Below are 27,576 nucleotides of genomic sequence, written 5' to 3'. Positions count from 1 at the left end.
CGCAGATGTTGGTTTCAGACCCTGACAAGTTTGCGATGCAATATCGCGAGCGCAAGAAGCTGCGCCTACTAAACAAAGCCGCGCGCGTCGCCCATGACAAGAGCAGCGACAAGCTGCGCTTAGCCGACAGCTTAGCCGATGGCTCGCCTGTCGCCCTCGAGGATGTTGCAGCCGCGGTCGGTGGGCTGCTTTCTCGAGGCATGCGCCCAGCACATATCTACATCGACCTCCGCTACGGCTCGCTGGATGACCGGCGGCGCAACGCGTAAGTCCTAGGTTGCGCCAAAGCAACCTGATTGGAAGTGCCTGTTGCGCTGTGTTGCACGGACCCTACCACACACCCCAACTCTCCCCCGCTTCCCTGTTGCAGTACTACTGATGCTGATGTGCACATGCCCCGTCCCCCAATCACCTCCACAGTGTGAGCCTCTTACGCATGTTGGCCCCCGCCACGGCCGCCGGCGACGCCGCGCACCAGCCGCACATGCTGCGTCACCCACGCCGCCACTCACTGCGCATCCCGGCGCACCTGCTGTCGCCCGCCGTGGCGGCGGCGGCGCGCTCCGCACTGCCCTCACTGTCCCACCTCTACCTCGACGGTGTCTTCGGCCTGTCCAGCAGCGTTGTGGCACAGGGCCTCGAATGCCTGCTGCAACTACCGCCGCCCCCGGCGGCGCCGCTGGCTCCGGCTACAGGACCCGCCGTGGCAGCCTCGGCGACTGATGACAGCGGCACAGCTGCTGAGCCGCAGCAGCAGCAGCAGCAGCAGCCGCTCAGCCTGCAGCTGGCCCTGGTGGTGCCGTACTCGCCGCCCTCACCGCACGACCCGGCGCCGCCGCCGGCCGTCATTGACACGCTGGCCCTCTGCCGCCGGCTCCACACCCTCGACGTGACGCTAATGACGCCGCCGGTCCGCACCGTCCCGCCCACCGCCGGCAGCAGCCGCCTGGCAGGCCTGGTGCCGCTGGCGGAGCAGCTGAGGCGGCTGACGCAGCTGCGGGAGCTAGCCGTCACTGCCGACGTCATCACCGCCGCCTGCGTGCGCGCGCTGGTGCCGCCGCTGACGCGCCTCACAAGCCTGGTCATCGAGCGGCGCGAGCCGCGCGTGCACGTGCGCGTGGGCGGCCCCGCTGGTGGCCTGGTGGCTGCAGCTGATGATGGTGATGCCGTGGTCGACAGCGCGGCCTTTGCCGGGCTGCACCAGCTGCAGGAGCTGAAGCTCTCCGGGTTAGACCTATGCATGGAGCTGGAGGAGCCGAGGCCGGCTGCGGCGGCGGCGGCGGCGGCGGAGGCAGCGGAGGCGCCGGCGTTTGCGAAGCTGGGAGCGCTGACGTACCTGACGGCGCGGCGGCTGACGTTCGCGGCCGCCGTGGCAGACCGCGCCGCGGGCTGGAGCGAGCTGCTGGAGGAGGTGGAGGCGGCGGCGGTGGGCGCGGCACAGGCCGACGGCGCGGCGGTGGCGGTGGCAGAGCAGGCCGCGCCCGGCGGCGGAGTGGAGCCAGGGCTGGCGGTGGCACTGGCGGCGGCGCTGGTGCCGGCGGCGCCGCAGCCGCTGCAGCTACTGCAGGCGATGCAAATAGAGCAGCAGCTGGCGCCGCCGGAGCCGGCCGACGTGACGGCGCTGCCGCGCGCGCGCCTGCCGCCCAACCTGTCCGAGCTTGTGCTGACCCTCAATGCCCCGGGCGATGCCACCGCCGCCGCCGTGCTGCACGGCGTCAGCGCCGCGCACATCGACGTCGACGAGCTCGCTGTGCTGCAGCCGGCTGTGACACCGGTACCGGCTGGGGCTGGCAGCACCTGGCCCCCTGACCCCAAGCCCAAGCCCATGCCGAGGCCGGCGCTTGAGTTCGAGCTGCCCACCTTTGGTGTCGACCTCCCCGAGCTGGCGGACGGCTGCGGGCTGAGGCTGGGCATCCCCGGCCGCCGCCTGGCAGACGCGTGGGGCCGCTTGACGCCGGCAGGCGAGCTGGCGCTCCGCCAGGCCGCTAGGCAGCTGGCGGCACACGGCCGCTTCGCGAGGCACGTGCGCCGGCACCTGGTGGTGGCGTATGAGCCGCTGCCGGCGCTGCGGCGTGTGGTGGAGGGCGCGGAGGCGGCGCGCGACGACCGCGATGCGGCGGCGGGGCTGGCGGCGGTTGAGGCGGGGCAGGAGATGCCTGCGGGCGGCGAGGTGGAGGCGGAGGATGCGGACTTTGCGGATGGGGGCGTGTCGGGTGGTGAGGACTTCGGCTATGCCGCTGAGGTCTTTGTCCTGGACACGGCGGGACAGGAGCTGGTGGGAGAGCTGCCGAGCCTGGGGAACCCGGGCGTGTGTCTGGCACTCCGCCCCGTGCCGGAGTCTCTGGCGGCTGCGCCGCCGCCGGCTGGCGCCGGCGGTGTGTGGCTGCCGCCGGCGCCCAGCCACGCGGGCTGGCTGGTGGAGCTGGCGGCGCTGCGGCCTGTGCGGCTGGAGCTGCGGGGGCTGGCGCTGAGCGGCCGCGACCTGGGCGCCATTGCGCAGCACCTGGACGGCGTGGTGCGGGTGAGCCGTGGTGGGGGTGGGGGTTGTAAAGACCAGCCCAAACTGAACCAAAACCACGAAAACGAGCAGAGCACAGGCAGATGTGGGGGTTGCGGGGGGTGCGGATCGTGCGGATGAGCCTTGGTGGCGGGTGCGGATGGTGCGGATCGTGCAGATAAGCGTGTGGGGTGGTGCAGTGAGGGATGTGGATAGGTACAGTGGGCGCGGGGCACGTGTCCCGCTGCCGCTCTTGCGCGGGAGCGAAAGACTGGGGCGCGGCGCATGGGACTGCCGTACTGGCGTTCACACCCACGCGTAAGAAGTGGGCTGTTGCCATGTGAGCTGTACTCCAGCACCGCAGCACACACACCACACACTTACATACATGTGCATGCAACCAGCACCTCTCCTCCCTCGTCCCCACACGCTGCCGCTCACCCGCCCACCCGCTGCCCCCTCCTCCACAGGACCTGGTTCTGGACGGCAACTGCCGCTTCCACCCACGTGCGCTGCTGCCGTTGTGCCGCAGCCGCCGCCTGGCCTCGCTCACCCTGGGCCTGCAGCGCGGCTGGGTCGGCGGCGCCCCCATCAGTAATGGCGGCGGCGGCAGCGGTGGCGGGCGGCTGCATGCGCTGCGGTCCACGCTACTGGCGCTGGGGCTGGCGCTGGCACCGGGCCTTTCGCGTGTGGTGCTGCGCGTAGGCCTGGGGAGGAGCAGGCGGGAGGCGGCGGAGGGGTCGGGGGAGGAACAGTGGCAGCAGCAGGTGGTAGTGGTACGGGGGATGTACGAGGAGCGCGTGGTGCAGTGGGTGCAGCGGCGGCTGGAGCTGGTGCTGGGGCCGCAGCCGCAAGCCCTGGTGCAGCTGGAGTGAGCGGCGAGGACTTTTACGATGAGGAGAGGGGCGGAAGAGGAGCGGAGCGGAGCGGAGCACAGAGGAGAGGTGCGGAAGAGGAGAGGAGAGGAACTGTCGAGGTACCGAGGCCCCGCTGAGAGGAGGCTGAGGTTAACGTTGAACCAATCCCGTAAGGGAACAGGATTTTGAGGACTGCACGGAGTATCGCAGTACGGCGTGTGTACAGGCAGACCAGGGCAGACCGGGTACGGCCAAGTGGGGCGTGAAGTGCCCGCTGCATTTGTCTTGGATGTGCGATGGGACAGGTGTATGGCAGGTTGGTGAAGTCCCGTAGGGTGCAGCTGATTCCCAAACCCCAGCAGATGGCAAACAATTTGCAACGGCAGGGCAGGAGTGCGCGGCTGGGTTGTCTTGGATTGGGGCATCCGTCGCAAGGTATGGACCTACGCACGGCGCCTGGCATACTTCTGGTTACAGGGGTGGGACTGAGCACACGTCCACCTGCCGCCCCTCCACGCGCATCTCCATGCTCCTGACTCGCTACATTATTCGGCTGCCCTCAACCGCATAAGCAGCACAAGCAGCAGCAGCAGCCTCCGCATACCGTGCAGCGGTGCGAGTCCCTCGCGCCTTCAACAGCAACAGCCGGGTCATTCGAATTGCCCACCACGCACGCACGCTGTCAACCTTCCCCTCCTTAGGGCTATCTTAACACCTACATGGTCGACCCCTTCCCCGTGTGCTTTCGTAAGGGCACACACACACACACGGTACCCAACGCTGTCAATTATCCGTGCAAGTACATGTATATTGAATTGGTTTTAACCGCCGCGATCGTTTTGTCACCCCGTGCTCACAGTTGCTACATCACCAACAAGAGACCGTCTGGCCGCCAGCCGTTGCACAAACAAGGAGGTGGCTGCCTTAGGGAGGCAGGAAAAGGGCTGAGCCCTCCCCTCCCGGGTCGTTATCAACCCAGCCACCTTGACGCGGGCGCCTACTAAGCACACGCAAATTGCACACGCCTCTATGTTGGGGGCCTTGCACAAAAAATGTTTGAGCCATCAATCTTGGCAATCTCACCGCACCTTTCTTTCACCCAATACTAAATTCTTTCCACTCCCCGTACCGTCGACGCCACAATCCTCCGATCAGCGCAATCGAGCGTGGTTGCCGCTGCAATTCCCTGCGCAAACGTCGACTCAAGTTCCCCCGGACTGGGACTGGTGGAATCAAGCCCCCCGCCATACCAAGCTCACAGGGCCAAGGTCGCGCAGGCAGCGCACATAAGGCACCCGCCTGCCAAGCCATACCCGGCAAGGGCAACCTGAGCACTGCAACCCACCTACACACACGCACACGTACGCGCATGCAGATACACACGCCGTATGTCTCGATGGGATTATGGTTTCCTGACGACCGGCCTTTGACACCTGCTGCAGGCTAGCATCGGCTTTGCTTCATTCCCGAAAGCTGCAGCAACGTCACGCGAGCACACACACACACACTGACTCCAAAAACACACGAACATGCTTTTATTGCAACCGTTGCGCACTGCAGTAGTAGACCAGCACTACCAACAACACAAATGTACACACGCAAACACCATTGCGGCCCCCGTAAATGTCGCCGTGTCGTGCATGTCACCCACCACGTGCCTCAGGCGTTCCCCCCACCAACCAAGTGTACCGTACAAATCCCGCACCCCCCACAAACACACACATTGCAGGCACACGCTGCCGTCCAGCTCCACGGCACAGCGGGAGTCCACTCGCAGCTTTGGCTCATCCCTGGTCCCCCGTACGCGCTCAGAATCTGCAGACACCCCTGGCTCCGGCAGGCCCCGCGACCGGCCCTATGCACGGCTCCGTCCCGGCACACTGCCGGCTGAGGACAGCACCGCTGTCAACACCACAGCGCATCACCCTCCCCCTTATTGTTGTGTGAATCATGTTGCTAGTAGTAGTGGGGGCTGAGTGACGCCATGCGCCCCCACGTGCTGCCCCCCGCCATGCACGCCCCCCGCCGGCCGCCGCTCCCTCAAGCCACACCTCCTGGGTCCTGGAGCCCCTGCATCTCGGACCCCACCGCCTGCATCTCGGACCCCACCGCTGCTCCTCCTCCTGCTCTCCTGCTTCACCAGCGCCATCCGCAGCCCCTTCCACGGCCGGCTCCGCCTCCGCCTGATGCCTCGTGCCTGCACTTGCCGCCTCACCGGCTCCGCCTCCGCCTCCTCCTCCGCCGCCTCACCGGCCGCCCACCGCGCGCGCCTCCTCCAGCAGCGACTTGATCTGCTCGGGTCGCTGGTACTCGGGCGGCACCGGCAGGTTGAGGTAGTACACGTTCATCTCGCGGGCCTGCGGCGGCAGCTTCTTGTTGAACCAGGGGTGCTCCATGATCTTGTCAATGGTGAAGCGCGACTCGGGCGCCGGCTTGAGCAGGCCGCGCAGCATGTCGATGCACTCCTCCGTCACCGGCACCTGCACGTGTTCCAGGGCGGGCAGGCAGCCGTGTAGAGTTCCAGTCATGACTGGTGTCAGTAGGGTGGGCCGCGTGTGTCAGGAAGGACAAGGGAGAGGCGGCCGCAGGAGTGCGGGTGCCCCTGCAGCCCCTGCCGCCTCTCTGTCGTGCGGCGGGTCCCTCGTGCCGCCACATGGCCCCGCTGCACTGCTGCAGCTGCCTGCCAGGCACGGCCCCCGCCCCCGCTCATCCTGCCGCACCCACCTGCCGCCCCGGTCCGCCCTCGCCCTAGTGTACCCTCCGCGCCAAGCCCCTCTCCCATCCTCCGCGTAGCCCAATACCCGCCTCACGTGTTTTACCCGCCCGTCACCCACTTACCTCCCACCACCGCCCGCTGCCCCCCTCCCTTCCCCCCAGCCGCTGCCAGTCAGACCCACCTGCGGGTTGAGCGCGTACGCCTCGTTCTCCATGCGCTCCAGCATCTTGCGCACCTTCTGCGCCTCGCTCAGACCCGCGTCCTCGCCCTGGTTGTCAAACGGGTAGATGCTGCGCGGCGAGGAGGCCGGCAGGCACGGAGGGAGGGAGGGAGGGGCACATGGGTGACCGGGATGACAAGGGGTGGGGCCGTAGGACGCCATCACGGCTGCACGCTCTGCCACTTGACGAACACAACAGCTGCCAGCTGACGGTTCGCCCCGGCGGACTGCATGCCAGCCGGAGCCACAACCGCACCTCGCGCGCCCCCCGGGCGTTCCCCGCATCCCGTCCCATCCTCAGCCTCCACCTCCCTTCCCCCCCTTCCCTCCACTTCCCTTCCCCCCCCGTCCCTCCACCTCCCTTCCCCTCCTTCCCTCCCCCCCCCTGCGCTCCACCTCCCTCCTCCCTCCCTGCCCTCAACCTCCCTCTCCCTCCCCCCTCCCTGCCCTCCACCTCCCTCTCCCCCCACCCTCCTACCCACCCACCCTCTCCCCCCACCCTCTCCCCTCCACCCACCCTCTCCCCTCCACCTCCCTTCCCCCCACCCTCTCCCCTCCACCTCCCCGCCCTCTCACCCGTACAGCATGACGTACAGCACCACGCCGCAGCTCCACACGTCCGCGATCTTGGCGTCGTAGTAGGCGCCGCAGCTCTTCATCACCTCGGGCGCCATGTAGCTCAGCGTGCCCACCTGGCTCTTGGCGGCGGACCTGGCAGCGGCAGGGGCAGGGACAAAGAAAGGCCGGGCGGTGGGCAAGCGGAAGTGCGAGGTCGAGGTCCGGGCACGCCCTCGCCCCCTTTCCCAGACAGCGCCCCACCCGCCCACCCTCCCCAACACACCCCTCCCCCCCCGCCCAGCGCCCCCACCTGAAGTCGGCCTTGCTGTACCCGAAGTCGCACATCTTGAGCAGCGGGTGCGGCAGCCCCTCCTCCAGGTGCAGCAGCAGGTTCTCCAGCTTGATGTCGCGGTTGGCCACGCCGCGCTTGTGGCAGTAGTCCACCGCCAGGATGAGCTGCTGGAAGAACCAGCGCGCCATGGACTCCTTGAGCCGCCGCTGCTGCCGCACCATGGAGAACAGCGAGCCGCCGTTGGCGTACTCCATCACGATGCACAGGTGCTCGTCCGTCAGGAACACCTCGCGGAAGTGGACGATCTGCGTGGTGGGAGGGAGAGCGGAGGTGGAGGGGATACATGCCCGAGCCCAGGGAAGTAGGTCCCAGGGGAGGGGATTGGGGATGCGTGTGCGCGTGGATGGGGGGGGAGACGCATGTGTAAGCGTGGGCGTGCGCGCGCGCGAAAGAGAGAGAGGGGCGTGTGTTTTGATGTGCAGGGCACATGGGCCGTGGGGTACGGGTGTTGCGGCAGGCAGGCAGGCAAGGGGATGGGTGACAGCGCCTATGACTACATGCGCAGCACAGTGCTAGGCGGCCGTCCGCCAACCCGGACTATGCATTCTAGCTCTGCTTGCTATCGCCCAACGTCGCGCTTTGCCCACGGCCGGTCCGCGAGTGCTGCCGCACGCGGAGGCGGGCGGCAGCACGCCCCTTCCCTCCTGGACTCCCCGGCAGGCTGCAGGTGTGGCAGCTGGCTGCCAGTCACCGCCGTCCCGCATCAGCTGGCAGACACGATGTGAGGCGCGGGGGTTTGGCAGGGCTGCCCTGGTGCCGGGGTCCGTCGCGCCACACCACCAGACATAGCAGTGGCGGTGCTACCTCCCAACACAAGGCACGCCCGCCTTCGCCCACGACACGACTCGCGTGTTTGGTCAAGAGTTCCAAGCCGACCGCCAAGGAGAACTGCTCCTCTGTTGGGACGCCCCGTAGCCCTGACGCCACAAGGGCCCGTAAAGCGCCCAGCTTCCTCCCAAAGCGCAAGGCAATGCTGGCTAGTCCTGGCCTGGCACGCCCATCGGGGCCTCCTTCCGGAACCAGATCAATATTTCTAAGCATGAGATTGCACCAGTTCGGGCGCATACCCAGCGTGAGCACGACTTACGTGCGGATGGCGCAGAAGCGAGTGGTTCACGATTTCAGCCTCCACATACTTGCTAGCATCTCGCCGATTTAGCACTTTCATGGCCAGTAGTTTCTCCGCGGCAACATCCTTGACCAGGCGCACGGTACCGAAGGAGCCCGAGCCCAGGCTTTGAATAACCTGCAAGCGCAAGAATCATCTTATACATGCGTTTCTGTTACATACTTACACTTTAAACGCAGAAACCAGCGTTACGCGGTGCTCGCCCCCACGGTGCTAGCCCACGCACCTGGAACCGCTCCATCTTATTACTTCTACCTGCGGCTCTGTGGCCGCCCTAAATACCAGTAGCACCCTAGCAAGAGGTAGCCAGCAAGTGCAGAGTAGATAGCTGAAAATGCAAGTCGAGCAGGAAAGCAATACAAAATAAATACCGATGGTACTAGCGGTATTATATGTAGCGCTATGGGGATGCGTGCGGCAATCGGGTGAGTCTGAAGGAGCAAGGTGCCAAGGTCCCGCCCATTTGCGATCGAGCGCAGGGTCCGAACACGGCGAATGCGGCGCGCTAGTCGCGTACTCGCGCTTCTCGCTAGGGAAGTTTTGCCTGCCATGCCCTTTGCTGGGTGCAACATGACTGTCATGTTGCCGAGGGTTTCGAGTCTGGCCGAGCCCAGTCACAGTTGACCGGGGTACACCTGGGTGCCCAGAAAGGTCGTGGTTTCACCCACGACTGCTTTCCAGCTCCTGGCACGTGAGCCAGACCCAGCAGCTTGCTTAGTAATCTCAACGCTGCCTCTCATAACGACATGCACCCACCGCATGTAGTGCAAACGGTGGTCAATCTGCAAACGGTTGACCTCTTGACCCGTATCCCTGCAACCCCCCCCCCCCGTCAGGATTCACGCATTTGCGGTACGCAGCACAGCGCAAAGCCTACACACCAACTACAACCGGCGTCGCCGTGGATATATTCCTGTACCTCAAGCTGAGCTGCCCACATGTACGCCTGCAAGCGCCTGCAAGCGTGACGATGGTTTTTATGTTGGGAGTGTAGGGCCACCCCAGCACGAATCGTCGAGCCCGAACAAGGCAGAAAGGCCCGAAAGAATGTGCAAACCACCTTGTACACCACAAACAATATACGCAGCCCCCCCCCCTGTCACGTCTGCATACTGCACGCCCCTCAGCTGCGGCCGCTTTCAAACACCCCCCAGGCTCTACTTGTCAGTCACCGCCGCCGCGCCGCCCTCCTGCAGCTGCCCCTTCTCCTTCAGCTGCTCCAGGGTGGGGTAGTCGATGTACCCTTGCAGGCCGCCACCGTAGAAGGTGTCACGGTTGTAGGGGTTGAGGGGGGCGCCCAGCAGGACGCGCTTGTGGAAGTCAGGGTTGGCCAGGTACCACCTGTGTGTGTGCCAGGTCATCAGCAATTCTGCAATTGCCGATGCTTCAAGGAAACGAAATCGCACGATGCCAGCAAGAGGCTGTCGGCAAGTGTCAGGGAGAATACGTGTAAGCGAGGCTCACACAAGACACACACACGCACAGGCGCACATGAACATATACACACACACGCACCTCTCATTCCCCTTCCTAACCCACACACGGCGCCCCTCACCTGCCGTACGCCACCAGGTCGCAGTGGCCGCTGGCCACCGCCTGGGCGCCGCTGCCGGGTCGGAAGCCGCCCGCTGCCATGAAGGTGCCCTTCCACACCGCCCGGAACGGCAGCAGCGTTTCCGTGGTAGCGCGCTCCTCGTTGCCTGCGTGCGTGCCGGCCGTTAGTTATACGTCGGGTGACAAACCCGAGGGTAGACACGCCAACCAAAGCATGCAAGCCATGTGCTGCTGCCGGTTCCGGCATGGTCTCGCCGCGCCTTCCCTGCGCCTTTGTGTGCATCGTCTCCCAATCCCCATTCCTCAGTCCTCAGTCCTGAGTCCTGCCCGCACCCCTCGACACGGGGCAGCACAGACGTGCATGTTACACTGGGCACACACAAACACACACACACACACACACACACACACACGCACGCTCGCTGACACACACACGCGCTGGCACCCACCCGCCATGCGCGGCTCCACCATGTGCACGTACGCCAGGCCGAACTTGTTCAGCTGCTCCAGCAGGTACACATTCGTGCCGTACGGCGTGGAGTCAGCGACATCCAGAAAGTTCGTGAAGGGGCTGAGGCGGATGCCTACGCGGTCTGCGCCCACCGCCGCCACCACCGCCTCCGTCACCTCCAGCGCGAAGCGGCAGCGGTTCTCAATGCTGCCGCCGTACTCGTCGGTGCGGTCGTTTACGTTGTCCTTGATAAACCTATGATAGGAGTGGGTTGTAGGTTGGGAAAGAAGGTAGGGCCCCACTGCAATCCGTGACCATAACATTAGCGGATAATCAAAGAAGCCCAATACATGCGTCCTCTTGCTTTGAGCATGCTCCCCGATCCGCCGCTACTGTCGCCACACGGCGCCTCCACTAGTGGAGATTGTGGGAGCCTGGCTTCACGACTCACTGTACTCACTGGTCGATGAGGTATCCATTTGCCCCGTGGATCTCCACGCCGTCGAATCCCGCCACCTCAACGGCGGCCACGGCCGCGGCGGCGTACTCCTTGATGATGCGCTTGATGTCCTCGCGAGTGGCTGCGGCAAAGAAGCGGGGAAGAGCGGGCACATGGGTAGGTAGGAAGCAAGGCACTTATTAGGCTTGGGCTGGGTGGAACACTTGTTGCATTCCCGGTAGTGGCAGACACATCTGGCGAGGGATCCGGGGCAACTGGGCATCTGAGCTCACGGGACAGGGCCGCCTGACAGTGATAGGCAGCTGCGGCGCCATGCACGTAACAATGCAGCGCCTGGGCCCCGCACGCGGGTGCGGATGCGGATGATGATGCGGATGCGGAGGATTCTGAGGAGGGCGCTCACGCACCGGCTCGGGGCGTGGGGTAGGGCTTGGGGCCGGTGGGTGTGTACACGGTGTACTCGGGCGAGGTGATGGGCCGGGTGCTGGAGCTGATGGGGGCGGTGCCGTGAGGCTGCAGGTCTGCAGCAGGCAGGCAGACGGGCGGCGGCCGGCGGGATTGGGTTGGGTAAGTGGCAGGATTGGGTTGGGATTCAGCAGTTAGGAGTGGGACGTACGGCCGGGTTGGGTAAGTGGCGCGCGCGCGAGGGCTGTGCACACGTTCGTCACCAGTGCGCCCGGGCGAAACGGCCACACGAAAGCGCATGTGTGGTCGACATGCCAGATGCCGGTACACGCCCCAGCACCAGGCTCACAGCACCCCACCCTTTCATTGACTTGCCACCTACCGTTGTGTGAGGCGCGGCCGGTGTGCCACAGCTGGCAGAAGAACACGGCGCCCTTGTCGCGCACGGTGCGCACGATGGGCTTCCAGGCCTGCAGCTGCTCCGGCGTGTACAGGCCCGGGGAGTTGAGGTAGCTGTGGGGTGGGATGCGGGGGAAGCGGAATGGCCGTGGAGTGGGGGGGGGGAGATGAAGAGGCCCTTTGGCTTTGCGCTCATCACGTACAGCGCCAGCCAGTCTGGCAACGTAGCCCTCTGGCCCTCCCTCACACACGCCACGGTCCCACAGCCTGGCTTGGCAATTCACGCCCACAGCAAAACCACAGGATTGCCATACATACGCCGCCCGCAGCGCAGCGCACAGCATCACGGCCCACACACATACACACAGCAAGCACACACGCACATACCCGGCACCCACCCGTAGGCCTCGGCGCTGATGTTGGTGGCCTCGGTGATCATCAGCGTGCCCGGCACGGCGCGCTGGCCGTAGTACGTCGCGGCGGACGGCTGCGGGATGGTGCCGGTGGCGCGCATGCGTGTGAGCGGCGCGTACACGATGCGGTTGGTGAGCTGGAAGGCGGTCTTCTTGGGGGCGCCGGTCAGGGTGAGGGGCGCGAACAGGGGCGCCACGGCCGCGGGCACAGGCACCGGCGCGGAGACGTCGCCCAGGTCGATCGAAGGACGTGGGCACGTGCGCGGGCAGGCTGCGCGGCGGGCAGCAGGGGCCGGGTGCGGGTATAGGTGCGTGTGGAGGTAGTGCGGGTGCAAGCAAGCTGTGAGCCGTGCGTGTGAGTGCGACGACCCCAGTTGTGCCGCGCCGCAGCTGCTAGGCAGGGCTGCGCGTAAAGCGCTTGGCGCGCATACCTGCAGGAGAGTTTTAGCGACAGCGCCCGCCTCGGCACGTGCGCGCACTGCTGCTGCTGCTGGGCCTGTTGGCCGCTGCTGCTGGCAGGCGATTGCTTGGTGCCGCCGCAGGCCGCGTCAGTTGTGGCAGCGGCAGCGCCGGCGGTGCCGGGCTCGACCGTCATTCGTCAGCGCAGACGGGGCCGGAGGCTCCAGCTGCAAGGGCGAGTAGGTTCGTTTGGTTGGGTGAGAGCTACACACGCTATGTGAGCGTTGGGTTGTCTTAAATGTGTGCAGTATTGTGTGGAAAAGAGACAAGCGGGTCGGGAAGGAGTCCGGGCGGGAGTCCGTAGTCACGGCAATACGGTTGGCCCCGTGGGTCATCGGGGTCAGCGCAGCGAACCGGATGTCACCTCACATGCACAATGAGCTCCCCTCTGGCACTCCGCCGCAACCTGTTGGCTGCCCAGGCCTAATGACAGGCACGCCGCACGCACGAGAGGCCACGCGCGCGAGTGGGGCCGGCGCAGCGGCAGTGCACGTCTTGCATTGCCTGCCTCATGCCGCACCCTAATAATGATGATGGTGGTGCATGGTTGCCATCTCGCCTTCCAACTGCGCCATGCAAACCGTGCCCCCTCCTCTTCAACGCCTCTTGACTTTGTGCACCGTCACGCAGCTTGCAATCCGGCTGCAACAATGTAACAATGCAATAATGCAAACACGTTGACACAAACACATACCTGCAAGCACCCATGTTTCCACCCACGCACAACCACCCGGCCTCACCTCAAGCAACCAAGAACGAACGCACCCGTGCAAACCTGGCGCGCAGCGTTGACACACATCACACCACAGTGCAATGCACGCACCCTGCCAGTACCGAAACAACCTCACGCCGCCGTGCTGGTGCCAGTCATGTGCCGCCATAACGACCCAAGCACAATCCCGCCCGTGCCACCGCCGCCGCCAGGCCCGCCCCCTGCCCCTGCCCGCGATGACGACGACCAGCCCATGCCGCCGCCCACTCTTCCACCGCCACCGCCTGCTCCGGCGGCTGCCCCTGCTGCTGAGGCTGGCCCTCGCGGGATGCCGCCTGGACCCTGACCAAGGCCGCCAAGGCCGCGGCGGCTGTTGCCGCCTCCAGGGCCGCCGTGGTGCCCACCCATCCCGTCCTGTAGGCGAGCACCCAAGCATGAGTTTGAGAGGGAGGGTTTGTGGTCTGCAGCAAGACTGGCAGCATGGACGGCAACGCGACTGGCAACACGGTTGGCCGGCGCTAGTGGCCGGAACGCTGATGGCAGCAACGAGCGCGCCCATATGGCTATTTGGCTTGTTGCCAATGGCCGCTCCACTCCCTGCCGCTACCTCAAGCCCAGCCACACGGCGCCCCGCCCGCATCCGCCTCGCCCCCGCCCCGCCCCGTCCCGCCCCCGCCCCGTCCCACCCCATCCCCGCCCCGCCCCGCCCCCGCCACGCCTGCACCCACCTCGCCGCCCAACCGAGCTCTGCCAGCAGCCAGATTGAACCCCACCCACAGCCCCGAGCCCGAGCCGGCACCCGCGCCGGCACCAGAGCCCGCGCTGAAGCCGCGAGACCCTGACCCTGACTCGGAGACCGTGCCTGCCGGCTGAGTCGCCCACATGACGCCCCCTCCAGCCGCACCCACTGCTCCCGCAGCAGCTGCTGCGTCCTCCAGCGCCCACGCCGGCAGCCCTCCGGGCACAAGGTCCGATCCGTTGCCGGCTCCTGCGCCTCCTGCGCCGCCCGACCCCAGTGCTGCCGCCCGCCGCCGCGCGCCCGCGCCGCCGCCGGCCCCTGCTGCCTCTAGCGCCGGCGCGGAGGCACCGTGCGCGCGCGACATGCCTGCTGCGGCCGCACCCGCGCCCCCGTGCGTTAGGTGAGAGCTCGAGCCGCGGCCGCCGGCGGTGCCGCCCGGCAGGTGGGCGGCGGCGGCGGCGGCTGTGTCTCCGCCCGGCCCGCCCCCTGCGCCCACGCCCGCCTCCCAGGGCACCTCGGACGCCGGCACGGGCTGCAGGCGGCCGCCGTGCACCACGTCACACCTGCAGGCAGGCCGGTCGGTCGGTCGGCGCGAACATTCAACGCACATACACACTGTCTTTGCGGTTTGCTTTCCTTGTGCTCTACGGTAATAAACACACACACACGCACACGGCTGGGGATCGGCACGGGCGGGCTTTCGTTTCTTTTTTTAACACACGCACACGCACACGCACACGCACACGCACACACACACACACACACACACACGGTGCGGCTTACTGACGGTTCTAAATGGGAGCATGTGCGTGTGGGCTGTTTACGGATATGAGCAACACCGGATGATGCTGTCCGGTATCATACAAGACACACAAGACGTGGACGCTGGGAGCGCAGTGTGTTTGGGGGCCTGGGCTGCGCACACCGCACCGACCGCCGCACGAGCCGCCGCCCAGACCGCCGCACACTGCAGGAGGAAGGGTCTCTTCTCCTGCGAGGTGCCCATCGCCCCTGGCGCCCCATAGCGGACATCGCAATCGACTGGCTAATCGTCTGAAGGCCCACGCTGCTTCCGATCCCGAGCAGCAGCCCGGCTGCTGCCTCGGACCTCAACACGCGCACATGTCTGTGTTAGGTGGGCCCCAGGGGGGCAGTGGGCACCCCGTGCGCAGACTACCGCACGCACCCGCACCCACGCACGCGCACACCCGCGCACGCACCCGCACCCGCACCCGCACCCACACACCCACGCACGCACCTGAACCACTCCGCCCCCTCGGCGCCCGCCTCGCCGCCGCCCGGCCGCGGCAGCTGCAGCAGCACGGACGGCAGCGCCCGGCGGCTGCCGTCCAGCAGGCGCGCCAGCAGGTGGCGGCAGTCGGAGCGCAGGATGGCGTTGCAGCCCTCGCGCAGGCTGGTCTGGGTGCTGCCCGGGGGGAGGGTGAGGGGTGGGGTGATGAGGGGTGATGAGGGGTGATGAGGGGTGGTGAGGGGTGGGAGATGGAGGAGGAGGCTGTGAGGACCGGAGGCGAGGGTGTGGGGGTGTGGGGGCAGATGTGGGATGCCATAGGGAGAAAGGCACGGTACGTTTTGCAGTGCGTGCCCCACCCACCCCGCACACCCACCCACCACACCCACCGGTAGTCTGCGATGATGGCCCTCAGTCGGTCCCTCAGCCGCGCCACCTCCATGCCGCGCGGGATGCGGCGGACCAACAGCAGCGGGTCCACGTAGCCGCCTGGGGGGGGGGAGTGGGTTTGGGGTCGGGGAGGAGTGTGTACGTGTGTGTATGGGTGGTGTTTCCACCATGCCCAGTGAGCAGCAAGGCACGAAGTTACGGAGATGCAGAGCAGGGCGGGCCCCCCCCTGTGCCCTGTTGGCCGGGCTTGGACAGGCAACTCTCTCCTCCCCGTCGCTCTATTGCGTTGGGTTCGGTTTAGTTTGGGCTGGTATCCACAACCCCCCTCTTTTCCCTCCCCTTCACTCCCTTCTCCCTCCCATGCATTCCCCTCAGCCGCCCCTCGTCATAAATTAATCACGCATGGAGCCGCGCCCTCCCCCATCCCCACCCCGCCCTTGCCCCGCCCTCCTCCTGCCCTCCCCCCCGGTCTACCACTTCCCTAACTAACCACGAATGTAACCCCGCCCTCCCCCTGCCCCCGGTTCTGAACATGGCCAACCCGCCTTCGCATCGCCCCCATCGCATTCACGCATCCATGCCCCAGTGGGCGCGCACTCATGCGTGTGCGCGTCCTCGCCGGCAGGGTAGCGAGGGAGCCGTTCGGCGGCCCGCGCCCTGCTCGCACCCACCCACCCATCCCGCCGCTTCGTCTCCCCGCCCATGCCGCGGCCGCCCCATCTCACGCCGAGCCCATGCACTCTTGCCACTTAACACTGCCGCCCTCCCTCCTTTCTCCCTCTTTCTTCCTTTGTCAAGCCGCGCGCGGGATCCCATAGCCTTGTACTGCCCTGCTACGCTACTTCCACGACTTCTACTCATACTCGCCGCCTTGCCATCCCCCACATGTCCGTCGCGCCCGGCTGCTGGACGCTTCTACCTGGCGCTTCCTCGTTCACATCCAGGTGAGTATGTTAGTATAACCTTGCAACTAGTTGGGCGACGGGGTCCGCGCGCGGCTCGCACTGTTGACATGACTTCGGAGCTGCTCTGGACTGCTCCTTCCACCTGCCGCTACACTGCCCAAGCCCGCCCGACTACATACGGTGATGTACAACGACGCGCTTTTGCAGCTGCAGTTCTCCTTGCCGCGCGACTGTTTCCTTACGGGATTGGTTCAACGTTAACCCCCTGCCCTTCCCCCGCCCACCCCCAGCCCCCTCACCGATGCAGTCCAGCAGCTGGCCTGTGGTGTCGGGGCTGCCCAGCGCCCAGTCAATGAGGCGGCCCCACAGCTCCTCATCGCGCTGGCCCACCACAAAGTCTATGGCCTGGGGGAGGGGGGCCGCGGCGGGGCGGCACAGGGCAGCGGAGGGGGAGGGGGAAGAAAGGTCAAAGGGAAGGAGAGCGCGAGGGAGGAGGCTGTGCGGGGGCTGGGGGTTAGGTTGCGTTCATGAACAGCTCAGAAATGGTAGACGGTAGACGACTTTGGGGGAATAGGGGGATGGTAATGTACAATACAATCCCAAACAACTACTGGGGGGGACTATTCCAGCAGCCCCTGTCCAGCCGGACCGGAAGGGCGCTATGCCTGTCATGGGGCGGACCCCGCCACCCCCCCCCCCCCCATCTGCGGCGCCGCCTACCCGCGGGATGTCGCCCAGTCGGTCTATGATGAGTCGCAGCGCCTGGTCGGCGTTGCCCATGCGGCCCAGCACAAACACCTGCTCCGACACCAGCCCGCGCGCCTCGCAGATGGACAGAGCAGCCTGTGCGTGTGTGTGTGGTTGTGTGTGTGGTTGTGTGTGGTTGTGTGTGTGGTTGTGTGTGGTTGTGTGTGGTTGTGTGTGGTTGTGTGTGGTTGTGTGTGGTTGTGTGTGGTTGTGTGTGGTTGTGTGTGGTTGTGTGTGGTTGTGTGCACATGCGCAACATACCCTCCCTCCCTCCCTCCCTCCCTCCCTCCCTCCCTCCCTCCCTCCCTCCCTCCCTCCCTCCCTCCCTCCCTCCCTCCCCCCCTTACCTCCAGTGAGTAGTACTGGCTGGTGACTAGCAGGTCCATCAGTTTGGAGGGCTGGTAGTCGGCGGTGAGGGACACCTGCAGGGCAGGGGAGCGCGGCAGGCAGGCAGGGGGAGGAGCGGAGGGGAGGTTGGCGAGACATGGAGGGGGTGGCGGCTTGGGGGAGGGGCAGCAGGGGTGGTGGCAGGGGGGGGGGTTACTTTCATGATTAGTTAAGGGTGTGTGTGTGTGGATGTGCATGCTGCCAGTACTCTTTCGATATGCTTCTCATCCTTACCTCTTAGCTCTCGCCCCCCCATCCTCCCTTCCACGCGCCTGGTGTACCACTGCGCCTGGCTCCAACTTCACTTCTAAGTCGATCATAATTATCAAGAATGTAAACCCTCCCCCCAGGCCCCCCGCTACACTTCTATGTACCAATCTTTGCAACCCCCCTCCCCCCTTCACTCATCATGAATGTAACACCCCACCCCCCCTCCCACCCCCCCGGCCCCCACCTGCAGGTCGTGCCAGTCCGCCGCCGTGCTGCTGTCCACCGCGAACAGCGCCGCCAGGTAGGCGTGCAGCCGCCGCCGCCACACCTCGCAGGCGGCGGCCGAGGCGGCGGAGCGCATGGCGTCCTGGGGCGCGGAGGCAGAGGGGGGGGCGGGGGGCGGTGGGAGGGGAGGGAGGGTGTGGGGTTTGTGTGTCTGGCAGAGAGCACAAGGGAGGATGATGTGGCGTATGTGTATGTGTGGTCTGATGTGCGGTGTGGCCTGGTCTAACAACGGATCCCCGGGAGCCCGGTCAAAGCGGGGGGGGGGGGTTACACACATTAAGTTTACGAAGTGAAGTCGTAGCCAGGTACAAAGGTACATTGGGGGGGCATGCCTCCAGCTCCTCCGTTCCCGCAAGCTCCTCCGTCTCTGCAACCCCCCCATCAGTGCCCACCTCAGCCCTCGCCCCTCCAGTTCTCCTCCTTCCCCGTTCCTCCCACTGATCAGTGTTCCATGTTTCTTACAAAGCTTTCGCATGAATGGCTACGCCCCAGCCCCCCACCTACCACTTCCTTATATTATCATGCATGGACTCCCCCTTCCCAAGCCCACCCCACCCCCCCGGTGCATTCTGTACCGCTTTTCCAAACATCCTTGCAACCCCCCCCCTCACACACACACGCAGCCACCTGCAGGCTTGGCACCACATTGCCGGGTGGCAGTGCGTCCGCGTGCGCCGTCAGCAGCCCCAGCGCCGCCCGCTCGTCCACCTCGAACAGGTCGGCGGCGCGACCCAGCAGGTTGGCCTGTGGGGGCGAGTGTAGGCGTGTGTGTGTGTGTGTGTGTGTGTGTGTGTGTGTGTGTGTGTGTGTGTGTGTGTGCGTGTGTGTCGGAGAGAAAGGCGAGGGGATTTGAGGAGCTGGGTCGACGAAGCGGAACTCAACATCAGGAGTCGGATGTGTTCCAGAATATGCAGGGTAACACATACACGCACACATACACACACACACACACACACACACACGTAACTCCGGCGCTGCTTGGGCGGGCTTCATTTCTTATCACACACACATACACATATACGCACACACACACACACACACACACACACACACACACACACACACACACACACACACACACACACACACACACACACACACACACGCGCGCGCCCCCCCCACCCCACCCACCCACACGCCCGGCCCGCACCTGCAGGCCGTGGCTGGTCACGAAGGCGAACACGCCCGGCGACCGCAGCCGCAGATAGATGGACAGCGCCAAGTCGGGGCGGCCCTGCGGGTGATGAGGCGGGTTGTACGTATAGGTTACAACACCATCTACAACCCCAAGATAAGCCAGCACCAAACCCATGCATGTCAGAGAGCGAGAGGGATGGGCGTGTGTGGGGCATGGCCGGTGGCGGCATGGGTTAGAGAGCATGCAACCATGTGTGTACGCATGGCCACTGGCTGGTTACTGCAGGTGTCAGGGCTGCTCTCCTGGTCGCCAAGTAAGTTGTGGGTTTTGTTTTGTCGTCTCCGCATGACTGTTCTTTGCGGTTGTGCGACGTTAAACGCCGACGCCGCTCGCCCCGCTTCTTCACGACGCCTCAGCCCCCTCCCATAAGTAGTATCGCTTGCAACTGACGCCTCTGCTTGCGCTCCGCTCGTAACAGCTTGGTTGGTATCTACAAACCCCGCCCCCCACCCCCCCATCCACCCAGCCACCCACCTGTTGCTCGTACAACCACGCCAGCAGCTGCCACAGGGGGTCCGCCGCGCCGCCCTCGCCGCCGCCCACATCCACTGCCGGCAGCGGCGCCGCGCCCGACGCCCCCGCGCCTCCTGCCGCCCCTCCCGTACCACCACCACCACCACCTCTCGCCGCAGTAGCAGCAGTAGCAGCAGTAGCTGCCGCCTGTTGCTGCTGCTGCAGCCGCCGCAGCCGCGCTGCTACTGCGTCCGCAAGCGCCGCCATGGAGAAGGCGCCGGGCGGCCAGGACTTTGCTACAGCCAGCAGTGTGGGGTGGTCGGCGGGGGACGGCAGTAGCGACTGGAGAGCCATGTCGTACACAGCCGTCCTGCGTGGGGGGTGGGGAGGAGAGGGGAGGATGGATTGAGAGCCGTTCATGGACACCGGGTTGATGCTGTCACAAGTTTGAAGTGCTGACGTCCAGTGGGAGGTGGCCCACTGCAAACCCAACTAACTATAGCGGGGGCGGTGAGGTTTCCGTGCGGGCAATCCAAGTAGAGTTGTAGAGCTTGAGCTGGAGGGTGGGCGGCGGGTGGTGCCACGGGCGACCAGCGGGCCGACTTGCCATGGAGCTGGGCAGCGGGAGGCGGGGAGGCCGGCTGCCCACCCCAGCATGCAGCGGGATGCCCCCACCACAGCGGCCGCCCGCACCCGCACCCGCACCCCGTGCCCGCATCCCCACCCGCACCCGCACCCCAACACCCACCCCCAACCGCACCCCCTCCCTCAGTTCCTGGCTACGCCTTCACTTCTTCAAATATCATGAATGTAACTTCCACCTGCACCCGCACCCGCGCCCGCACCTGAGCCGGGGGTGGTCTGTGGGGATGTAGGGCACCAGCTTGGGCAGCTGCCGGACCTGTGGGGGTACGGGTGGCGACATGCAGTCACACACACACACATGAGTCGTCTGGGCGGGCTTTCGTTTCGTTTTGAAACACACATGAGTCAGCGCGTGGCGTGCTGTCCTTCCCAACTCCCACCCTCACACCCACCCCCACCCTCACCCCCCACGCATATGTGGCTGCAGCTTCTCCTTGCAGCGCTTCTGTTACCATATGGGATTGGTTCAGAGTTAACCCCCCACGCACCCACCAACCCCACCCTCACCCCCTTTATCCTACTGCCGACACGCCTCGGCCCTTTCACTGTGCCCTGCCCTTCCGATTTTTGCCTTGCCCTTTTCCCACATGTCGTGCTCCTGGCCCGACGCTCCCTGCCTGGCGTCGGGGCTGCTTTCCTGGTCGCCAGGTAAGTCGTGAGTTTTGCTTGTCGCGTCCGCGTGCCTGTCTTGTGCTGTTGTGCGCGTCACCGAGCCCGGGCGGCGACATTTATTGCCGGCGCCGCTCGCCCTGCTGCTCCGCGACGCCTCGGCCCACATCCCATAAGGCATAAGTATTATCGCTCGCAACTAACGCCTCTGCCTGCACTCCCGTTTTCGTTGGTTTTGGTTTAGTTTGGGCTGGTACTTCCAACCCCCACCCACCACGCACCACACGCCACGCACCTGCGCGAACAGGTACACGAACCGCTCCCAGCGCTGCGCCTGGCCGCCCAGCAGCCGCCCCGCCAGCTGTACGGCGGTGTCGTACGCCTGGCCCGTCATCAGCTCCTCAATGTAGCCGTCGATGACCCTGGGGGGACAGGGGGGACAGGGGGGAGGTTGGCGGGTTTGTGCGGGTTTGTGGGGTTTTTGGGGTTGGGGAAAGGACACGTGCGTTACAGGAAAGCACTAGCGCGTGATCTCCCTTCCGATGCCCCTGTGCCTTCACACACACACGCATGCACACACGCACACGCACACAAATACACACACACGCGTTTCGTTTCCTTTTTAACACACACGCACACATACACACACGCACACACACATACACACACACACACACACACACACACACACACACACACACACACACACACACACACACACACACACACACACGCACACACACACACGCCACACCCGCGCACGCACTTGTCGTAGGTGCCGGGCGGCAGCGCCCCCGGCGCCGCCTGCTCCACCACCCCCAGCGCCTCCTCCCAGCGCCGCCGCTCCAGCAGCCAGGACACGCGGTCCGCGGCGTCGCGCGAGCGGGCCGTGGCGACGGCCTGTGAGAGGGCCGCAGGGTGTGCGTGACACGTTTTGAGCTGCTACGTGTACATGCGTTTAATAGAAAGTGCGCATGTGTACATCTCTGAATGTGTGTTTCAATTGCACGCGTGTTGATGGATGACGTCCAAAAGGCCGCCCGTGTCCCTGGACTTGGATCCTCTACGGAACGTCTCCATCTCCCATCTCCAGATCCCAAAATCCAGGATCCCGGATGCACAACTCACCGTAGGCGCCGCCACGAACAGCATCAGCTCCTGGCCGTCGATCCAGATTGGAACCAGCCGCCGGGGCGCCGCTGGCTGGCCCAGGCCGCCGCCTGGCGCAGGCGACACAGAGCCCACGCTGCTCGCCACACTTGCCCTTGGCGTCGCGGCCCCCGAGCCCGCACCGCTGCCACCGCCGCCCCCCGTGCCGCTCGCCCGCCGCGGCGTCGTCGCTCCTCCCGCCGCCGCCGTGCCCGCCGCCGCTGCGCCGCTGCGCCCGCCGAACGGCGTGCCGCCTGCTGCCGCCGCCGCTGCTACTGCCGGCCCCGGTGCCCCTGCCCCTGCTACTGCCGATCCTGCTACTGCGGGTCCTGCTACTGCCGGCTGCTGCTGCTGCTGCAGGTGTTGCGGCAGGGAGGGCAGCAGCCCCAGGTACTGCCGCGGCGCCAGTCGGTCGGCGCCGGGCAGGTGCACGGCGTCGCGGGCCCACTCGCGGTGGTCGGCCCGGGCCAGGATCACCAGCTGCGTGTGCGTGTGTATATATGTGTGTGTGTGTGTGTGTGTGTGCGTGTGTGTGTGTGTGTGTGTGTGTGTGTGTGTGTGTGTGTGTGTGTGTGTTGATGGTGGAGGGCGGAACCAAGAGGCGCTGGGCAGCAACTGGTTACATGGTGAGGGCGGGAGATGAGTAAGACGTGCGACAGCACACACTGTGTACGTACTGCTGACACGAAGCACCAGGACACACAGCCCACCATCAGGACTGCCGTACAGCCAAGTGACACGCCGTACCTGCGGCGTGCGGCCGGGGGCCAGGGGGTCGGGCGCCTCCCCCTGCCCCGCCCCCTCCGCTTGCGTGGCCAGGTCGCCCCCGCCCGCTGCTGCAGTCCCCTGCACCGCCGCCGCCGCTGGTGCGGCGGCGCCGCCACCGCCACCGCCGCCACCTGCAGCAGCTTGAGCTGGTGACTGAGGCTGGGCCGCCGCCGGTGTTGTAGCCGGTGCAGCCGCAGGTGTTGCAGGTGCCGTCGGCGCCGCAGCCGCAGCGGGCGCGGCAAGGCCGTTGGGGTAGACCAGTACTGCCAGGTCGTTGTCGCCGTAGGGGGACACGCCCTGCGTGTGCATGTGCGTGTGTGTGCGTGCGGTTACACTCATGATTACATATGAAGGGGGGGCGACAAGCACAAGGGGCCGGGGTCGACACCGTGCACGCATTGTTTCTCAGGATGCCTGCGTGCCTTGAGGTGTGCGCGCGGCTGTGAGTGCTGAGCGAATGCTCAGTGACCGCGTTTCCTCGTGCGGTGTGCAACATGGGGCGACAACAAGCACGGGACGCCGCGGCACGCTGTGTTCCCCCCCTGGAGCCCTGGGCCCCATCCCTCTTGGCGCCCGCCCAAGCCACCCCGCTGCCCCACACCCACCAGCACCGCCTCCGTCATACTCATGCGAGCGACCACCTCAACCTGTGGCGTGGGGCGGGCGCGACGAGTTTGCGCGCATGCACATATCATGCGGGGTTGGCAGTTCTGCGCGTGCGCGTGCGTCACACCACAGCGCTCCAAACGTCCTGATGCAGACCTTGTACGTGCCTCACATTGCGCAACAGGGGAAGGAGCGGAGGCATCGCTCAGGCGCCAGGATTAGCGATGCCTCAACCACCCCTCCAACCGACCACACGCTACCCGCAGATGCACGTGAACAGCAGGTGCCCTCCCCCCCAGTGCACATGGCCGCGGTCGGCCGCTGCCATGACCGGGCTGCAACGCGTGTCAAACCCTGGGTCACATTCCCAGCGCCACCCCGGCAGGAGCCCAGCCCCACCCCTGCCCCCCCTGCCCCGCTGCCCCTCCGCCCCTCACCTGCGGCGCTGCAGCGCCCACATTGTTTTGGTAGGTGCTGATGCGCGCCACCTGCGGGCATGCAGGCGCGTGTGTGAGCACGTGAGTGTAGGTGTGCAGGCACGTGTTTTAGCACGCGTATGCGTTAAACATATACAAACGGAAACATGCCGCCACGCGCGTCGCCCTGCAGTGCCCGCGCTTTTGGGGTCATGACGACATGTGCTTTTGACCACCCACCAGGATTACGTCACTCCACGACACGTAGAGATGCGAGTCCGGAGCGAACAGCAACGAGCACCGCCGCAGGTCGTTCAGGCTGCTAGCGGCCCCAGCCGCCGCCGCCCCAGCCGCCGCGGCCGCCGCGGTGCCGGCGGGCGCGGGGCGCACGGCGGCCCCGGGTGGCGACGGCGGCGGCGGCGGTGCGGCGGCGCCCGGCGGCCGTGTCTCGTGCCGCCGCAGCGTGCGCACGAGCTGCGAGCTCTGTGTGTCGTAAATCTATGCGGGCGGAGGGTTGGGGCGGTGTGGCGGCGGCATTGTGGCCCAACCCTGTAAGTTGGTCACCCCCAGTCGGTTCGGCTTAGCTTGGGCTGGTATCTACAAACCCCAATCTAAACCCCACAGCTTGCACCGCAAGAACCCCCTCCCCCTCCCCGTTCCCCTCCTCTTCCTCCCCGGTCCTTGCACCGCCTGCCTAGCCCCCTCTTTCCCTTTCCCCCTGGCCTCCCTCCCCTGCCTCCCCCCGCCAACCCACATATGTCCCTCATGCCACCCCTCGCCACCCCTCGCCACTCACCGACACCGCGCTGTCAAAGGCCCACGCCACCAGGGCGCCACTCCAGCGCAGCGCCAGCACTCCGCCCGCCGCCGCGTCCCGACTGGCGGCGGCGGCCAGTGGCGTGTCAACTCGGCCCAGCCAGCCCTGCAGGCGCGAACACATGAACATGCTCAAGGTAACCATGTTTTCCTTAAGCTCATTGACACATGGACATTTACATTTGCCAGATGACATCCCTGTACCCAGGCGCTGTGCTGTCCCACGGGCCACGGCGTCACAGCCCTCCATGTGCTGCTCACGTGCATCAGCAGGAGGCATGTGCGCAGGATACCGGAGCCCGCCAGCGCCCTACCGGCGTCCTCCTCCACCCACACCCACATCTGCAGCCCAGTACCCAGCAGCTTTCGGCCCTGCACGCCCAAACCCTGCCCCAAGTCCCCCCCTGCAGCCCCTCCTTCCCTCCATGCAGCCCGTCCTTTCCTCCATGCAGCCCCTGCCCTGCCCTGCCCTGCCCTGCCCTGCCCTGCCCTGCCCTGCCCTGCCCTGCCCTGCCCTGCCCTGCCCTGCCCTGCCCTGCCCCGCCCTGCCCTGCCCTGCCCTTCCCTCCTCGCCTTGGTGTGCAGAGTCACCTCGCCGCCCACACTGCCCGTGACCAGGTCGCGCCAGCTGCTGCGGGCGGAGGAGGCGGAGGCAGGCGGCCGGGGGTCCAGGGCAACCGCCTGTGTACGGCATGTGGCGGCACGGCGTGTGGCGTTGGGGCGTGCCCAGACGCGTGACTGGGATAGTGAGACAGGTGATGGACGTCTGATGTAGATGGTGGACTGGTCTGAATGGGATGGTGAGATAGATGGTGGCTGGAATGGAATGGATGGATGTTTAGGTCGAGGTGTGGTATCCGCGAACGGGTGGACTGCGGTGTGCCAAGGAACGGACAAGGCGTATGAGTCGTGTGCCACCACAGAGCCGCGGCGGCACTTGCCTTGACGGGCGTCCGGAACTCATGCCGTGTAACCTGCTCCGTGTACAGGTTAGTGACCTGGGCACGGGGGCAAGAGGGGGAGGCCGGCTGTCAGCTACGTGGCAAGGCCACGCTACCGCGACCCCAAACCGCCGCCCACCGCCCCCAATCCACCCTCTGCACCTGCCCCTGCTCCTGCTTCTGCCTCCTCACTACGCCCTCCATCTGCCGGCCTTTCGGCCGCACGCCACACGCACCACAACACTGCAGTCGGAGGACGCGCTGGCGACGTGCTCCCCGTCCTTGTCAAAGGAGATGTCGTTGACCCGCGTCTTGTGCACGTTCAGCTGGCGCACCTGCGCATGTGCATTGGACAGTGCATTAGCTCTATCTTAATGGAACACAGCTCTTGCGAGCGCAGAAAACCCTTGCAATTGCACATTGCATTTGCGAATAAGTGAACCGCCCTTAGTGCGCATAAATAGAGGTACAATGATGTAAACACTGTCATGATGGCTGCACCTGGTTGCCCGAGTAGTCCAGCACATGGATGCGCCCTTGCTCCGTGCCCAGAGCCAAAATTTTCTCCGACAAGGTCATGCATGTTATCCTCTCTTTGCTTATGATGCTGCTGGTGTCGCCACCTAGAATGTCATACTTGAGCTGCGGTTCGACCGCGCAGCAGGTCGAATGCTCCTCGGCCATTGGGAGGCCAGCGCTGCTACTTGTGTGCTCCTGCTACATGTATTGGCGATGCAACGACAGGTTGTGTTGGGAACGTGTTCGTGGGGCACCTGTGCGGCTGAAGGGGGGCTCCATGCAGCGGGCGGGGGCCGAGGGGCAATCCCGATCCGGGTTCGTGTCCGGTGTCAAGCCTCGGTCCCTTTCCCTGGTGTCCAGCACTTCGGGGGACTGCCAATCCCTCCGATGTTACAGTGTCCCTCATTGACATGTGCGACCTCTTCAAATCATGCCACCATTATCCCCAAGAACCCTAAGATACACTGCTTCGAAATCACAAACCTGACGGTGTTCACAATCCCTTTTCCGCTTCCAGCAACCGTGCCTGCTGAACACTTACAGTGCCTGGGTTTTTCCACCCTCAGTCTTCGGCTAAGTAGTCCTGCTTCACCCGCCTAACAGCCAGTCAGCCGCACCGCAATCCAACAATTGCGGTAGGTATCGTCCTGTCGCGCGTGCGTGCAACTGATGCATGCAACTGAACGCTGCCGCGTTCACCTTTGCACCCTCGGCAGCCTTGCCGGTCCTTGCAAGCCGGCCAGGCCCCAGAATGCACACGGCAGTGGCACCAAGCGTATCGGACCAGCGCGCTCAACTCGGTGTCCCGAGCCCATTCAAGCCCCATCCATTCAATTGGCCAATGTTACTCGGCACACATAGCCGTGTTAGTGAACGAGGTTAACCATGGAGACACCATCATACGTTGAGCCGCGCACGCCTTTAACGAGCAGCACACGCCCCACTAAAAGAGGCCCGCACTCTCAGTGCAGTTTTGTACAGGGCAGCATCAGTCGTGTTCTTTATCTCCACTCATGGCACATTATCGTGCCTCGCGCTCCTTCTCGACGGCGTCTAGTCTTGCGGAGGGCTGAGGGTTTGTTGACCAGGCACTCGCCGGCCATCCAGCCCATGGGCTCCGTCCTTCTCAGGGCAATAGGGTGACGGCATACGTCACATCTCTGCTGGGCAAACGGGACCTGGTGAGTATAGAGGAGTCACAGCGGGCGCTGGGGATCTCGAGGCGCGCAGGCAGCGGAAGGGTGGATGAGCAGCGGGCCCGCGTTAAGATTCTGGAGCGTGCAAATGGTACAGGATGCCGAGCACACGCTCCAGCGTCTCAACGCGGGCCCGCTGCTCATCCACCCTTCCGCTGCCTGCGCG

General features: G+C 65.4%; 5 protein-coding genes across 5 annotated transcripts in view; 1 reads left to right on the top strand and 4 right to left on the bottom strand.

Annotated features, from left to right (window-relative positions):
- The first annotated feature begins 17 nt into the window (after positions 1–17).
- Positions 18–3,793, top strand: CHLRE_03g209617v5 (uncharacterized protein). The gene is made up of 3 exons (XM_043061568.1): positions 18–265; positions 421–2,521; positions 2,968–3,793. Exons 1-3 carry the CDS (start codon positions 201–203, stop codon positions 3,370–3,372), a joined length of 2,571 nt encoding a protein of 856 aa, XP_042926697.1. The 5' UTR covers positions 18–200; the 3' UTR covers positions 3,373–3,793.
- A 20-nt stretch (positions 3,794–3,813) lies between these two features.
- Positions 3,814–8,737, bottom strand: CHLRE_03g209505v5 (uncharacterized protein). Its single transcript, XM_001699351.2, has 6 exons — positions 8,556–8,737; positions 8,288–8,446; positions 7,159–7,445; positions 6,867–7,001; positions 6,252–6,360; positions 3,814–5,834 (listed from the first exon to the last, which is right to left on the bottom strand). The coding sequence occupies exons 2-6, from the start codon at positions 8,366–8,368 to the stop codon at positions 5,601–5,603; spliced, it is 846 nt and encodes a 281-aa protein (XP_001699403.2). The 5' UTR covers positions 8,369–8,446; positions 8,556–8,737; the 3' UTR covers positions 3,814–5,600.
- A 48-nt stretch (positions 8,738–8,785) lies between these two features.
- On the bottom strand, positions 8,786–12,647 carry CHLRE_03g209393v5 (uncharacterized protein). Its single transcript, XM_043061567.1, has 8 exons — positions 12,447–12,647; positions 11,997–12,282; positions 11,582–11,712; positions 11,202–11,315; positions 10,795–10,915; positions 10,333–10,589; positions 9,885–10,029; positions 8,786–9,670 (listed from the first exon to the last, which is right to left on the bottom strand). Exons 1-8 carry the CDS (start codon positions 12,604–12,606, stop codon positions 9,487–9,489), a joined length of 1,398 nt encoding a protein of 465 aa, XP_042926696.1. The 5' UTR covers positions 12,607–12,647; the 3' UTR covers positions 8,786–9,486.
- Positions 12,648–12,695: 48 nt separating this feature from the next.
- Positions 12,696–26,437, bottom strand: CHLRE_03g209281v5 (uncharacterized protein). Its single transcript, XM_043061566.1, has 24 exons — positions 26,197–26,437; positions 25,932–26,030; positions 25,696–25,752; positions 25,328–25,435; positions 24,735–24,860; positions 24,179–24,436; positions 23,960–24,010; positions 23,522–23,563; positions 22,896–23,213; positions 22,128–22,628; positions 21,766–21,899; positions 21,295–21,421; positions 20,591–20,646; positions 19,767–20,115; positions 19,245–19,328; positions 18,722–18,838; positions 18,054–18,176; positions 17,560–17,634; positions 17,186–17,308; positions 16,765–16,870; positions 15,560–15,659; positions 15,180–15,347; positions 13,911–14,484; positions 12,696–13,596 (listed from the first exon to the last, which is right to left on the bottom strand). Exons 1-24 carry the CDS (start codon positions 26,272–26,274, stop codon positions 13,315–13,317), a joined length of 4,056 nt encoding a protein of 1,351 aa, XP_042926695.1. The 5' UTR covers positions 26,275–26,437; the 3' UTR covers positions 12,696–13,314.
- A 155-nt stretch (positions 26,438–26,592) lies between these two features.
- Positions 26,593–27,576, bottom strand: part of CHLRE_03g209169v5 (uncharacterized protein) — a 1,805-nt gene continuing 821 nt past the window's right edge. The window contains exon 1 of the mRNA XM_043061565.1: positions 26,593–27,576. This exon is cut by the window's right edge and continues 821 nt beyond it. The gene's annotated coding sequence lies outside the window, so the exon portion shown is untranslated.

The sequence above is a fragment of the Chlamydomonas reinhardtii genome, chromosome 3 (genome assembly GCF_000002595.2).
Source record: "Chlamydomonas reinhardtii strain CC-503 cw92 mt+ chromosome 3, whole genome shotgun sequence".
Lineage (NCBI taxonomy): Eukaryota > Viridiplantae > Chlorophyta > Chlorophyceae > Chlamydomonadales > Chlamydomonadaceae > Chlamydomonas > Chlamydomonas reinhardtii.
The sequence above is the reverse complement of the archived record's forward strand: the minus strand, read 5'-3'. Positions and strand labels throughout refer to the sequence as shown.

Coding starts and splice junctions, on each gene's coding strand:
- CHLRE_03g209505v5 (XM_001699351.2), bottom strand. CDS start 8,368: ATGAAAGTGCTAAATCGGCGAGATGCTAGCAAGTATGTGGAGGCTGAA. Junction 6,361..6,866: donor CTGTACGTCATGCTGTACGG/GTGAGAGGGCGG, acceptor CTCGCCGCGCAG/CATCTACCCGTTTGACAACC. Junction 5,835..6,251: donor CGTACGCGCTCAACCCGCAG/GTGGGTCTGACT, acceptor GAACACGTGCAG/GTGCCGGTGACGGAGGAGTG.
- CHLRE_03g209281v5 (XM_043061566.1), bottom strand. CDS start 26,274: ATGACCTTGTCGGAGAAAATTTTGGCTCTGGGCACGGAGCAAGGGCGC. Junction 23,564..23,959: donor TGGGCGCTGCAGCGCCGCAG/GTGAGGGGCGGA, acceptor CCCACGCCACAG/GTTGAGGTGGTCGCTCGCAT. Junction 18,839..19,244: donor TGACCAGCCACGGCCTGCAG/GTGCGGGCCGGG, acceptor TCGCCCCCACAG/GCCAACCTGCTGGGTCGCGC.
- CHLRE_03g209393v5 (XM_043061567.1), bottom strand. CDS start 12,606: ATGACGGTCGAGCCCGGCACCGCCGGCGCTGCCGCTGCCACAACTGAC. Junction 12,283..12,446: donor GCTGTCGCTAAAACTCTCCT/GCAGGTATGCGC, acceptor CCCGCCGCGCAG/CCTGCCCGCGCACGTGCCCA. Junction 11,316..11,581: donor CGGCCGCGCCTCACACAACG/GTAGGTGGCAAG, acceptor TGCCTGCTGCAG/ACCTGCAGCCTCACGGCACC.
- CHLRE_03g209617v5 (XM_043061568.1), top strand. CDS start 201: ATGCGCCCAGCACATATCTACATCGACCTCCGCTACGGCTCGCTGGAT. Junction 266..420: donor GATGACCGGCGGCGCAACGC/GTAAGTCCTAGG, acceptor TCACCTCCACAG/TGTGAGCCTCTTACGCATGT. Junction 2,522..2,967: donor ACCTGGACGGCGTGGTGCGG/GTGAGCCGTGGT, acceptor CCTCCTCCACAG/GACCTGGTTCTGGACGGCAA.